The 12,895-nt window shown below is 40.5% G+C and overlaps 1 protein-coding gene across 2 annotated transcripts; it reads left to right on the forward strand.

Annotated features, from left to right (window-relative positions):
• The first annotated feature begins 75 nt into the window (after positions 1–75).
• On the forward strand, positions 76–7,697 carry LOC146661559 (C-C chemokine receptor type 1-like). Of its 2 annotated transcripts, XM_085418054.1 has the most exons (3): positions 76–111; positions 571–764; positions 5,371–7,697. In XM_085418054.1, exons 2-3 carry the CDS (start codon positions 598–600, stop codon positions 6,245–6,247), a joined length of 1,044 nt encoding a protein of 347 aa, XP_085274180.1. In that variant the 5' UTR covers positions 76–111; positions 571–597; the 3' UTR covers positions 6,248–7,697. The 2 variants fall into 2 exon arrangements, with proteins under 2 accessions (XP_085274180.1, XP_085274181.1); XM_085418055.1 differs by lacking the exon at positions 76–111 and having other exon boundaries at positions 476–764.
• Positions 7,698–12,895: the final 5,198 nt, after the last annotated feature.

Consider the following 12,895-nt stretch of genomic DNA (forward strand, 5'->3'; position numbering starts at 1 on the left):
GCTCCTCCCTGAAGGCAGATAATGTAACTTCCTCTGGTGTTGGTAACTTAAACACAGATAACCAAACTCTATCATCAGAGTCGGACAGCAGCAGAAGAAATAGGACAGACAGTAAGTCAGTTCATGCTTACATTTGCTTTCATTCCTCAGGCTTCCTGTCTTTTTATTTTTAAAGCTTCACCTTCTTATATCATTCCAAATAGAGTTAACCCTATAATGCCCTCTGTATCATATTTGGTACATGAGTTTCTGAGACATATATCTCATCAAATTGTTTCAAAATGTTATGGACAAAACTTTGTTAACAGCAATGTTAAATAAAAGTTGCAAAACTCCCCCCAATGTCTCACATGCGATACAAAAAATATATAATTAAAAATATATCATACATAACACGATCTAGCAAAAACAAGTTTGTGGATTTTGTTATAAGGGTTAATAAACATCTCAGTTCCAAAGAATAAGGATTTTCTGGCTTTTTTTTCAAGGGTTAAGACTTGATCGTTTTCTAATTTTCACGTCATTCTGAATGTATTGTAAACGGTGTTTTCTTACATTTCTGTTTGTCAGACTTTCCTTTAAGCATTTGACACAAAGATGGAATATACGACTGACTCGGATTATGACTACAGCGAATATACAGAAGCTGTACCATGCACCAGGGACAATGACAACAAACTGGGAGCGCTGCTGTCCATCCTTTACTACTTCATGTTTGCCTTCAGTGTCATTTGCAACGGGATAGTCCTCATCATCATCTGTCGGTAAGTTAGTCTAACAAAGCTGGATTATTTTGTTCTCTGCAGTGTTGGCATTAAATAAAAGATCTTGAATGAATTTCTACTGATTTAACTCTTGAGACTTGTGGCGGGTCGGTCACCCTCTCTCAACCTGCACAGACACCTGAGAACTGTCCACCCATCAGTGCAATGGGACGATAAAACACAGTCAGTTAATCAGTCAGTAATGAAGGTGCCAGCGTGTCTACTGCAACCGTTGCTGCTGCTTTTGCTGCAGTATCTACAGCATCATGCATATACCACCACAACCACCTAAACCAACCCAGAGCTCTATGAGACTCTGTGAGAACTCAGTGAATGAAGACCCGCCAATGATTGCACTTGATATCCAAGTGTTTTCAGTTGTGGATGATAAAGGATTCAGGAAGTTTATTCGTGCACTGAATTCTATTTTATATTGTTGTTGATAATAAATTAATTCAAGCAATAAAACAACTTATTGAGCGGCTCGGGAGCCGAAAGAGCCGGCTCTTTTTAGCGAGAGAGCCGGTTCTCTAAAACGAGCCGGAATTCCCATCCCTGCTGTGACTCACATTACTTTTAGGTGAAAATTTAAGCTGTAATTCCTAAGATGGTAATGCTGACTGATTTAGCAACACCTGTGGTCTAGTCTGGTAAAGTTCTCGACTGGGTTCTTCATAAGATGTACGAGGGAAAAGAGTTGCCGTGTCTTAGAGTACAGCCACATTCAGCCTTTTCTTATTACACGAATACTGTAGAGTTCATGAAAACAACAATGTAAAAATATGACAAGTCTGTGATGGTTATGCTTCAGTGCAAGTTAAAAGTGGCTTGTTGCACCATTTCATGAAAGTTATAGGTGTGAAAATAAAATGAACCCAGTGGAGATGTCGGATCTGTCCTACAGTAAAACTAGTTCAACATCAGCAATCAGCTCATACAAAGGTGATTATCAGCTTAATTAGTCAGTCCTGAATCTGTGAACACGTTCATATGAAAGGTGGGACATTCTGACCAATTAGGTACATAAATAGATCTAGCAGTGTAACTGATTTTAAGACGGTAAGATAAGAGATATATTCACTGTGTTAAAACAGCCAAACCAAAGCAAAATAAATAACTGTCTTAATAAACAATAACACTGTACAAAACATCTTGGAAAGTGAAAGATTTACACTAAAAAGGAGCTGACTTAAACATAAAATACAAAATAGAGCTCCCAGTAAATCAAAGCCTAAATACAATGTCAAACAAGAATGCAGGTATTTGCTGTACGAGGCTTTAAAGGCAAAGCGGCAGCTCTTTGTGTGAGTGGAAAAGTATTTAAATGTATGTGAAGCGAGAAAGGAAAGGTAGCAAGAATAGATTAGTTAATAAGCCTATTAACTAGTAACCAGTATTAACCAGTATTACAGTTCTATCACTAAAAGGCCATAGTGCCAAATAACCATTGCTTATGTCATTGAGTTAACATTTGATTGTGTACGTAAGAACGTTTTGGCATTGTTGAGCTCAGCTGCAGCCTGAGTGGTGGTTAACATTTGGACAGCAAAAACTAATGAATCTAAAACCAAAACTCAAAGACGCAGACTATTTGCAAATCTCAAATTTGGTCAACAAACACCTGCAGGCCAAACGTGTTCAAGAACAGGCTGCGGCATAATTTACCATGGTGAAGTACACCAGTAAACAGCAAACTGCCTTTGAAACACTGAAACCTCAAGATTAACTCTAAAATGATTTCACCTGCCTGCTTTGTAGCAGAGGCTTACAGTGGAATCCAACAACAGCAACCAAACCAAATATATTAACCAGTCAAATTAAGCCGTCATAATTTTAATAGCTTTAAAAATTTGTGATAAGTGTGCCTTGCTCTTCTTTTAAATTTATGTTTTTAGTTAAAATCAGTAAAACTAAGAGTATTAGCCAACCTTTAGCTCTGTCAGCATGTATTTGGTGTCGTATTGTTTCCATACGTACAGCAGTGTCACCTTTATTTATGTTCAGAGTTTTAATAATTTTTTGCCAAGATCTTTTGTTGGTGATGATGCACCTTTGACTACACGGTGGACCATCCATGCATGACAACATCTCATGCTCTCTGAAACACTTTTTCAGATCCATCCATCCGCTGATCCTTATCAGGGATAATGAATGATGACATTGTTGGGATATATCAGCGCCATCAGGGGAGGAAAAAGATTCAGTGATGGAAAACCTGATCTTTCCATATATTCAGTTAGTCAGCTAACCTGTGTGTATGCATCCACATGTCAACACATCTCTTCCTCCCAGGTGTTGACATTTTGTTGTGCTTTCATGAGAAACAGTGATCATTTTGATTCTTATCTCTTCAGAATATGCTGATCTCATTTTTGTTCGTCGATGAAAGTGGCATTACATTTCATCATAGTTTTTACTTAGTTATCGTTTTGTTTTCATCAGAAAAAAAAGGTTGTTAACAAAAATGATCAATGAAACTAACGCTGGTGCAGTAGCTTGACAAAACCTCAAACCCCAGTCAGAGATAAGGGCTAAGTAAGTTTCCTGCTTCAGGCTCTGTGCAAATGCACGTAGGAAGGGGGATTTCAAACCATCCCACTTACTCCAGTCAGTGACAATTTCTGAAGCTGAAGAAAAATACATTTTATTAATAAAAATAAAATTAATAAAGAACATAATAACCTTAAAATTCAGCATTGTTTCTATAACGCAAAATATTGCACCTGAATAGAGTTATTCATCTTTGTGATGCTGTTTATTTCCAACATGATAGTTGCACATTGCAGCTCTGAAACTTTAAACTAGATACATTAAAGGATACTGTCCCATAGCCTAATTAAGATAATGTGAAAAACCACTTTAGTGTGTTTACTGTGTTCTACTAGCTGCAGTTCCATCACCGTTACATAAGACATAGCAACAGATTACAGATTATAGTTTCTGCATACCAACTGAGTATATCTTATATAGATATGCACGGTTTGCAGTAACTCTACAGCTGGGCCTGTTTCATGATGTTACTGAGATACAGCTTAATGACTTGCACATATAAAATACAGTCTTCCAGTAGAGAATCTACACTGGCCTGAAAACATGTTTAGAATTGGTGAAAACGTGACACTGACAGCTAATTTTAAGCTAAAGCTTTGAACAAAACCACCTACTAAGATTACGTGCGTTATCTTTACCATGGTGAAGGTTCTGAGGTAAAACGACAACAGTTTTCATGACCAGTGGTTTTTGCTGAGTCTAAACTCACTTTGTGTTACACCTCTCTTTCCAACTGATGCAACACGATAAAAGCCAGGTTTGTATGGCAGGCACTAGATGCAATACTTCTTACGCTGATGTGCTCAACATTCTGAAAAAGGGTAAAGCTGAACTCAAATGGCATGACCTTTTTCCATCGTAGAGTTCTGAGAAATCTACAAAGTTTTAATAGAACTAGTTTGCAGTAGACAGAGTTAATTGATTAACCATCCACCTCTGTAGTGTACCCCACCTCTTGTCATATGTCATCTGAGACGCGCTCCAGGTCCCTTGCTTTGTTTGTCACACCTGCGTTGAGTCAGTTAATCACTGACCCTTGTGTATGTTCATATGTGCAGCAGTATCCCCAGTCTTCAGATTGTCTCTGTACTCACACTTTCCAGTGCCTCCTACTGTTGCTTCTTTTTGATTTCCGGTTTATGACTGCAGCTTGTACTTGACTTCTGCTCTTTGACTCGTCTGCATCAAGTGTGTCATTACTTTGGCTTTTTAGGATTTTTGTATTGTTTTGTTGTTTTTAGTGCTTTGTTAATGCCACAAATGGCCTGCAGGTCTTCTTTGAGTATTAAACTCTGGATTTTTGTTCTGCGTTTAGCTTGAACTCTTCATTTCATCGTGATCAGTGAATTGTGGTACATGCTGAGATTTGATTTTCACCCAGGTGTCATCCACGTACTTGAACCAATGACTTGAGTCATTGGTTCAGTCATTGGTTCTTCATGTACAAGTTGGCCACAATGGGTGAAACTGGGGAATCCTTGGCACACCCATGTTTCTGCCTGAAGGTCATAAGTATCTTTGCTACTGACCGGTGACAATGTTTTTCTTGTGATACTCTTTCTGGTTTAGCAAAGCCGTGCATCTACTCTTGTCTGCCAGAAGGATGATAATGTTGTTATTGGTTTTCTAATATAATATAACAATACATTTTAAAAGCGCCAATGGCGGAGGAGCATGGCGAAAGAGTTTGAAATATTACTCTTTCTGGGTCACAAAATAAACTTTCAAGACATTTTCTTACTGAGGGTACATCTGTGGACTCTCTAACATGCTTGTCAGGGGCACAGCAGCAGAAGCTTAGAAGGTGCTGTCCTACCAAGAAGTCAATGTACTTTCCACTAATTGTATTTGTGCATTCCAAAATATTATTTTATAATTTAATATCTTTGCTCAGACTCCATGGTAATGATGACATCCAGAAATGCCACTGATTTTAAAGATGTGCTGATTTACTTCACTGAAGGTTCCACTGATCTCTGTTACCTGGAAAACACCTGAGGTTAGATTGTTTCATGATGACTGACCTGTGAATCTTTTTATGTTGACTGCTTTCTAGGTTTGATCAGCTGACCACTGTGACCAACATCTTGCTGCTGAACCTTGTGATGTCCTCCCTGATCTTCATGATCAGCCTTCCTTTCATGGCAGTCTACATGCAGCTCTCTAACTGGATCTTTGGCGAAGTTATGTGCAAGATTGTTAGTACTGTCTACTATCTGGGTTTTTACAGCTCTGTACTCTTTCTAGCCCTTCTGACCTTTGATCGGTACCTTGCAATTCTGTACCCGTTGAATGACTCACAAGTGAGAAATCGAAAGTATGCAGGAATCTCCTGCACTGTTGTGTGGCTAGTCAGTGGGTTAGCATGTATCAGACCAATGATTATCTATAGTAGTTTCTTTTCTAGTCTTGATAACAAAACTTTTTGTGAGGAGTACCCTCGAAACCTTACCTATGTCGATATGGACAAGCTGAGAAAATCTGGGTTTTACCTTCAGCTGAGTGTTTTCTTGATTTTCCCACTGATTGTTATTTTCTACTGCTACAGTAGGATTGCAATCACTGTTATGTCATCCAGGATTGCAAGCAAATTCAAGACAGTCAGGCTCATCTTCATCATTGTGCTGTTGTTTTTCATGTGCTGGACTCCTTTCAATGTTGTACACTTGATGAACATTAACAATGAAGTTAAGAGTGAGTGTGAGGACAAACAGAAACTGGGTTATGCACTTCAAATTACTCGCACCATTGCCTACTTTTACTTTTGTATCAGTCCTGTATTCTATACTTTTGTTGGGAAGAAATTCCAGAACCACTTCAGGCATCTGCTGGTGAAACACTTCCCAAAGTTAAAGAGGCATATGTCTGTTAGTCAAAACAGCAGAAGCTACATGAACACAAAAACGACACCAAATGATTATAGGGATATTTAGCGAACCAGCTTGCGGCCATACCACCCTGAGCACTCGTCTGATTTCGCAAGCTAAGCAAGGTTGGGCTTGGTTAGTGCTTGGATGGGAGACTGCCTGGGAATAACAGGTCAGCCCGGGCACCATGGCACGGTGGTTAGCACTGTTGCCGCACGGCAAGAAGATCCTGAGTTCAGTTCCACCAGTTCTCCCCAGGTACTCCCGCTTCCACCACAGTCCAGAGACATGCAATTAGTGGGGATAGGTTAATTGGAAGCACTAAATTGCCCATAGGTGTGAATGTGAGTGCAATTGGTTGTGTCCTGTCTCTGTGTTAGCCCTGTGACCTGTCCAGGGTGTACCCTGCCTCTCGCCCTACGACAGCTGGGATAGGCTCCAGCGCCCCCCATGACCCTGAAAAGGATAAGCAGAAGTGAATGGATGAACGAGCAAGTCATGGTTTTACAACCAACTGAAGGAAGGGATGAGTTCATCAAGAGTGAAACTTTCGGTTTCCAGGAACTAGCGTCTAGGACTCAAACTTCTATATCTTCATTATTCGAGCCAAAGTCCTTAAACCAAAAATCTAATTGCAGAAGATTTTTAAATTTTATTTCATGTAGCTCCTGGTGTACAAATTGTCTGCTATCAACCACAAACCTAGTTTGCCACCAAGTTATGTAACAAATGATATTGTCCCTAAGGAAAATATTTGTTCTCTGTATATTCTGTACATAGCCTTATGAAAGATGGTATATAAGCTTTAAAAGGTTTATTTTTGTTTTATTCTGACCATGGCTGCCCTCTTATGGTCAGAGTTCAGCTCCATTACTGATGAAGCTGAGAAACTTCAGCTTTGAGAACTATAAATACTGGATTTATATTTAAGAGCAACATATTGACAGATCTTTACTTGTTACAGAAAAAGACTTTGCAAGAGTGCATTCAGAAAGTAAAATTTAAGTAGGAATGAACAAATGAACACATGACTGTAGAATAAGAGATGATCCAAAAATCTGTTACGTTTAAAAAAAAGTAATCTATAGATATTATATTACATTACAACCTCACAATAGTTTTAAATAATGAGGTACGTTATGTAGAAATAACCTATTCGAGGTCAGCCTTCAGACTGATCTAAACACACTGATTCTGGTTTTTCTCTACACCGGGCTATTTGATGTTTTTGATTTGGTCATCTCAGGCACAACGCTCTCGCGGAGGCCCCACCCACCTGGTGGTTTTCGAAAGCCAATCAGTGTGTATAAAATTATTCATTTTTGTCAATTTATTCAGTTTTTAAAATTAAGCCAAATTTAGAATGAAAGGAAACAGATTGTAGTTAGAAAGGGTAATTAATGGATACTTAATGTTCATTTCTTTTGTATTAGTAAACACAACGTACTTAAGTAAAGAAACCTGTTTATGACCATGCATTTCTTCATGTTGTTCTGCACATAATAAACTTCACTTCCAAACATTTTTAAATTGCTGATGTGATTTTTTTACAAGCAGTATACATCAGCGGTGTGTGGTGAGTTTTACAGAAAGTTTATCAGAGACGATCCCCTCTTCTCCTGATTCACACAGCTTCAACAGCTTCCTTCACTAGATCAGATTAAAACATAGTTTGTACTGCTTATCTGAAATATACATCGACAGCTTCACCTTTCTGCTCTCCTATCCTGGCTGAAGAATTGTAAATATTAAATTTTTTAATATTAAAATTAAAAAATGTATTGGTTAAGAACCCGTGTGTTTGAAAAAACTGTTGTTCATATGGTCAGAAACACAGGCCTACAGCTTGATTGTTTTGAAATCTATTTCAAAACAAACCCTTTCAATATCTACAGGTATGATTAAAAATATTAATCGGAGTATAGTAGAGTGCTGGTGAAACAGCTGTTTAAAGGTATTAGATTTAGACACTCTCATTGGTTTCTAATCTGAAAATGCAGCTGGACCTGCACCTGGTTAGCTTGCCCAGTCGATTGAATCGGACATGATCAGAGCTGCTGTCCACTCTCCATTATTGTCAAAGTTTTTGTTTTTTTCATGGTACAAATTTCATTCATGTCCATTATTAGTTTTGACAAGCAAGCAGTGCTGGCCTTGCTTGTCCTGACGAAACATCACTGCCATACATACAATATCTACAATGCTAGCATCACGTTTCCCATACTCACTTGGGAAATCTCCGTTAGCAAGTTAACGCGGATCGCCCCGTGCGAGGGGCTGTACGGCGTCAACGTGTTAGTGCTGTTAGCTCGTTAGCACGGTTAGCTCGTTAACGTGTTAGAGCCATGCAGCTCCTCCATGCAAGACACTCCTTTACTACAGTGGAGTATCTAGATTCTTTTTCCTGAAGCTTCCTGCTGAGGCAAACAACTGAACGCCTTTCGCCCTCCACCTCCTGCAGCAGTTCAGCTCCTATGCCACACTCCAGAGGCATCTGTCTGCAGTGTGGAAGGCTGATTGAAATCTGGCTATGTAGAACAGAGTCATTCATGATGGCTGACTTAAGGTCATTGAAAGCTCTGTCACAGTCTTTTGTCCACTTGACCTGATTTGGTGCCAACGCTTTTGTCAAGTCAGTGACAGGTGCTGTCCTCTCTGCAAAGTGGAAGATGAATTTACTGTACCATCCCACTAAGCCTATAAATGCCCACACCATCCTCTTTGTTGTAGGTACTGGATATGCATGGATTGCTTCCATTTTCCCCACTACAGGCTTCACCTGTCCATGTCCAATCACATATCCAAGGTACTCCACCTGGCTTTGTGCGATCTTACAACTGTGAGGATTGATAGTAAAACCAGCAGATTTGACCAGCTTCAGAACGTGTCGCAGGTGAGCCACATGCTCCTCCCAGGTCTGGCTAAATATCATTACATCATCTAAGTATGCTGCAGTGAAGTCTGACACATCCATCAAGACCTGATCCATCAGCTGCTGAAACATTGCTGGTGCCCCCTGGAGACCAACAGGCATCACCCTCACCTGAAACAGCCCAAACAGGGTTTTGAAGGCTGTTAGTTCCTTTGCCTCTGGAGCTAGGGCCACCTGCCAGTAACCCTTGCTTAGGTCAAGAGTGGTGTATGTACTTACTTCTCCCCAGCCTTTCCAAAAGTTCATCAATACGAGGCATCAGATAGGGATCAAACTTTGAGACAGAGTTGAGATGTCTCAAGTCAATGCAGAACCTCAGTGTTCCATCCTTTTTAGGGATAGGGACCAGAACAACTGGGCTACACCATTCACTCGTCAATTTCCTTATTCAGCTGTGGCACCAGGCGTTCAGGAATTCTGTAGAATTTCCTGCAGGGCGGAGCATTGTCCCTCAACTGGATTTGTGTTGTACCAGTTTTGTAAAACCAAGTTTTTCTGGAACAAATTTGGATCCAGAAGACCCCTTAGATCATCCTGTTGGGAAGGCTTGAGATGGGTCAGTGACACTAAACGCTGCACCGATTTTCTTGTGGGAAAAAATAGTTTTCCCTCTTAATCTTCTTCCTTAACCACCTGAACAAGATGTTGTTTTACCTGCTGCGTAGGCTGCATTGACAGCTGCTGCTGGTGCTTCTTCTGTATGGTGAGCAGCTGCTGCTGCTGGAATTCTTTTAACAGGTTAATATGGAAGACCTGATGCTTCTTCCTCCTGTAAGGCATGTACAGCCTATAGTTGACATTGCTGAGGCATTTTTTAAATTTGTATGGTCCTTGCCACCCCTGCTAGTAGTTTGCTGTCCGTTGTAGGAAGCAACAGTGACACCTGCTGTCCTGGTTGGAAAGTCCTTTCCCTGGCCTTCTTTTCATACCAGGTTTTCTGTTTGTTTTGAGCCACTTTCATGTTTTGCTGTGCCAGTATTTTCATGTTTTTGTCTCTCTATCACTTTCAGCACATAAGCCACCACATTCTCTCCATCAGGCTTTGGATTCTCTCATTGTTCTTTTAGCAGGTCAAGTGGACCTCTCACCTGGCGGCCATAAAACAGTTCAAATGGTGAAAATCCTGTCGAGGCTTGTGGCACTTCACAATAGTCAAACAACAAGTAAGGCAGCCACTGGTCCCAGTCTAAGCCAGTTTCTGTTACAAATTTGCGCAGCATGTTTTTTAGTGACTGGTTAAAACACTCCACCAGTCCTTCTGACTGGGGGTGGTAAAGGGTGGTTTTAATACCCTTTATGCCAAGTAGTTTATATACCTGCTGTAGAAGTTTAGACTGGAAATTTGTGCCACAGTCTGTGAGGACCTCTTTAGCTATACCTACCCTAGAAAACAACTGCAGCAGACAATTAGCAACATGTCTAGTTTTCACTGATCTTTGGGGAAAACATCAGGATAACGAGTAGCATAATCACAAATGACCAAGATGTAACGATTACCTGACAAACTTCAAGGGGCCCCACCTACATTCATTCCTATTCTTTCGAAATGTGCATCTATGACAGGCAATGGCTGAAGATGGACGTGGGCCACTCCTTCACTTAGGGTGAGTTGACATATCTGACAAGACTTACAAAACTGCTGTACCTCAGTATACATGCCAGGCCACACAAAGCAACAAGCCAGTCTAAGTAGAGATTTCTGAAAACCAAGATGACCTGCCCAAGGTGCAGAATGACCAAGTTCCATGACTTTGTGTCATGCCCTCTGAAGTGAAGAGATATCTGGTGGTATATCAAGTTCCAGACGGTGTTTGGGACTCTGGTCTACAACATCTAACCATAAATGTATCCCTTCGTCTTTGTGCCCAGCCAAAGTTTTTCAGTGGGTCAATTGCACTCAATTGAGCTCTTGTGGTAATCAAACTAGGGATTGCACTTTCTGGCTGTGCCTACAGAATAATTTCTTGATTCTGTAAGTTTTGCTTCATGTCCAGGAACTTCAGTAGAAACCAAATCTAGCAGTGTAGGTATATCTAAGCCCAACATGACAGCATGTGGTAGCCTGGGTGCTAACGCCACCGGCAAAAGAAATGTCTGTCTACAGTCAAATACACCTCAGCCATCTTGATGCATGCTCGATCATCCAGGTAAGTAAATTCCAAAAAGTTGATTCTCTTTATCTGGATGCAGTGTTTTCAGTGGGAGAAACATTTCGTCACTCATCCAAGCAACTTCTTCAGTCCCAGCTGAATAATGACTGAAACCAGCAGCACTGAATGAACAATGGGCTGCGAGGTCAGTTCCTTGCTAACTTCAGTCATTATGCAAATGTACTCTTTATAAGATTGAGGAAACCTGCAGTCAGCTGAGACTGAAGAAGTCACTTGGATGAGTGACGAAACGTGTCTCCCACTGAAAACACTACATCCAGATGAACAGAATCAACGTTTTGGGCCACCTCAGCCATGGGATAATCCTTCTCCTCACCATGTGCGCAGCTTATTTTAGTCCTGTGCCACTCCTCTTGGTACTAGACTAGCTAGAACCACTGACTGAAAAGTTCCCTGTATCTAAGCACTAGTACAGGTACTGTTCTTACTGCTTCATGATCAGGACCTGGAAAAGTGGGTCTGGGGGCTGAACACAAAAGGAATGGCTTACTTTGTGTTGTTGCTGGGCAGTAGTGATGTGTCGGTCGCGAACGAAATAGCTCTTAGAGCCAACTCTTTAAAGTGAACGATGCGAGCTGGATCTTTATTGGGAGCCGTGGTTTTTTTGGTTTCTCTCTCTCTCTCTCGCACCCCTCCAATAGCCAAGCCCTCCTGTTCTCTGATTGGATAGTTAAATTGTGATTGACATGACATTGGCCACTTGAGTGCAGAGTTTCACACGTATTTTTTGGCTAAGTCCACACACAAGTCTTTTTTACACACACACAAATTCTTTTTACACATACAAATCCTGATTTACAAGTTCAAAATATTTATGACCACAATTTGTGCCCATAAATGTGAGCCTGAGCAGAAATACGATTGCTGATTGGGTGATGCATGGGGAGAACTGTACCGCTGAGTAAACAGTATCACTGTATCATACACCAGAAAACACTGTGTGGTAAAGTCCTAAAAATAGAGCATGTAATGAGCACCGTAACGCAAACCGTAAATTTGAGCCGAGCTAAATGTTTAAATCAACGTCAATTTCAGTCTTTTATGCAGGAAATAGATTCAGAGTTGGCCAACATTCCTTATCATACAGAGGTTCGTTGGCTGCTCTTATAGGAGTCACAAATGCACCAGTGCAACTTGCCTCACTGTCCCTGTTGCCAAGTAATGTTGAACCAAGTCGGCACAACAGTGTTCCCAAATGCGCGCTTTGCTGATAAACTGAGCGCACTGCACACCAAACTTAAATGCACATATTAAACAAATATGTAAGACTGCTTTCTTCCATTTGCGCATCATCTCTAAAATTAGAAATATCCTGTCTCAGAGTGACGCTGAAAAACTAGTTCATGCATTTATTACTTCCAGGCTGGACGACTGTAATTCATTATTATCAGGATGTCCAAAAAACTCACTGAAAAGCCTTCAGCTGATCCAAAATGCTGCAGGAAGAGTCCTGACAGGGACTAGAAAGAGAGAGCAGATTTCTCCTGTTTTTGCTTCCCTTCATTGGCTTCCTGTTAAATCCAGAATTGAATTCAAAATCCTGCTCCTCACATACAAGGTCTTAAATAATCAGGCCCCATCTTATCTTAATGACCTTGTAGTACCATATCA

The sequence above is a fragment of the Rhamphochromis longiceps genome, linkage group LG9 (assembly GCF_057381845.1).
Source record: "Rhamphochromis longiceps isolate RC_006_pf linkage group LG9, R_longiceps_female_GT1.1, whole genome shotgun sequence".
NCBI classification, from domain to species: Eukaryota; Metazoa; Chordata; class Actinopteri; order Cichliformes; family Cichlidae; genus Rhamphochromis; species Rhamphochromis longiceps.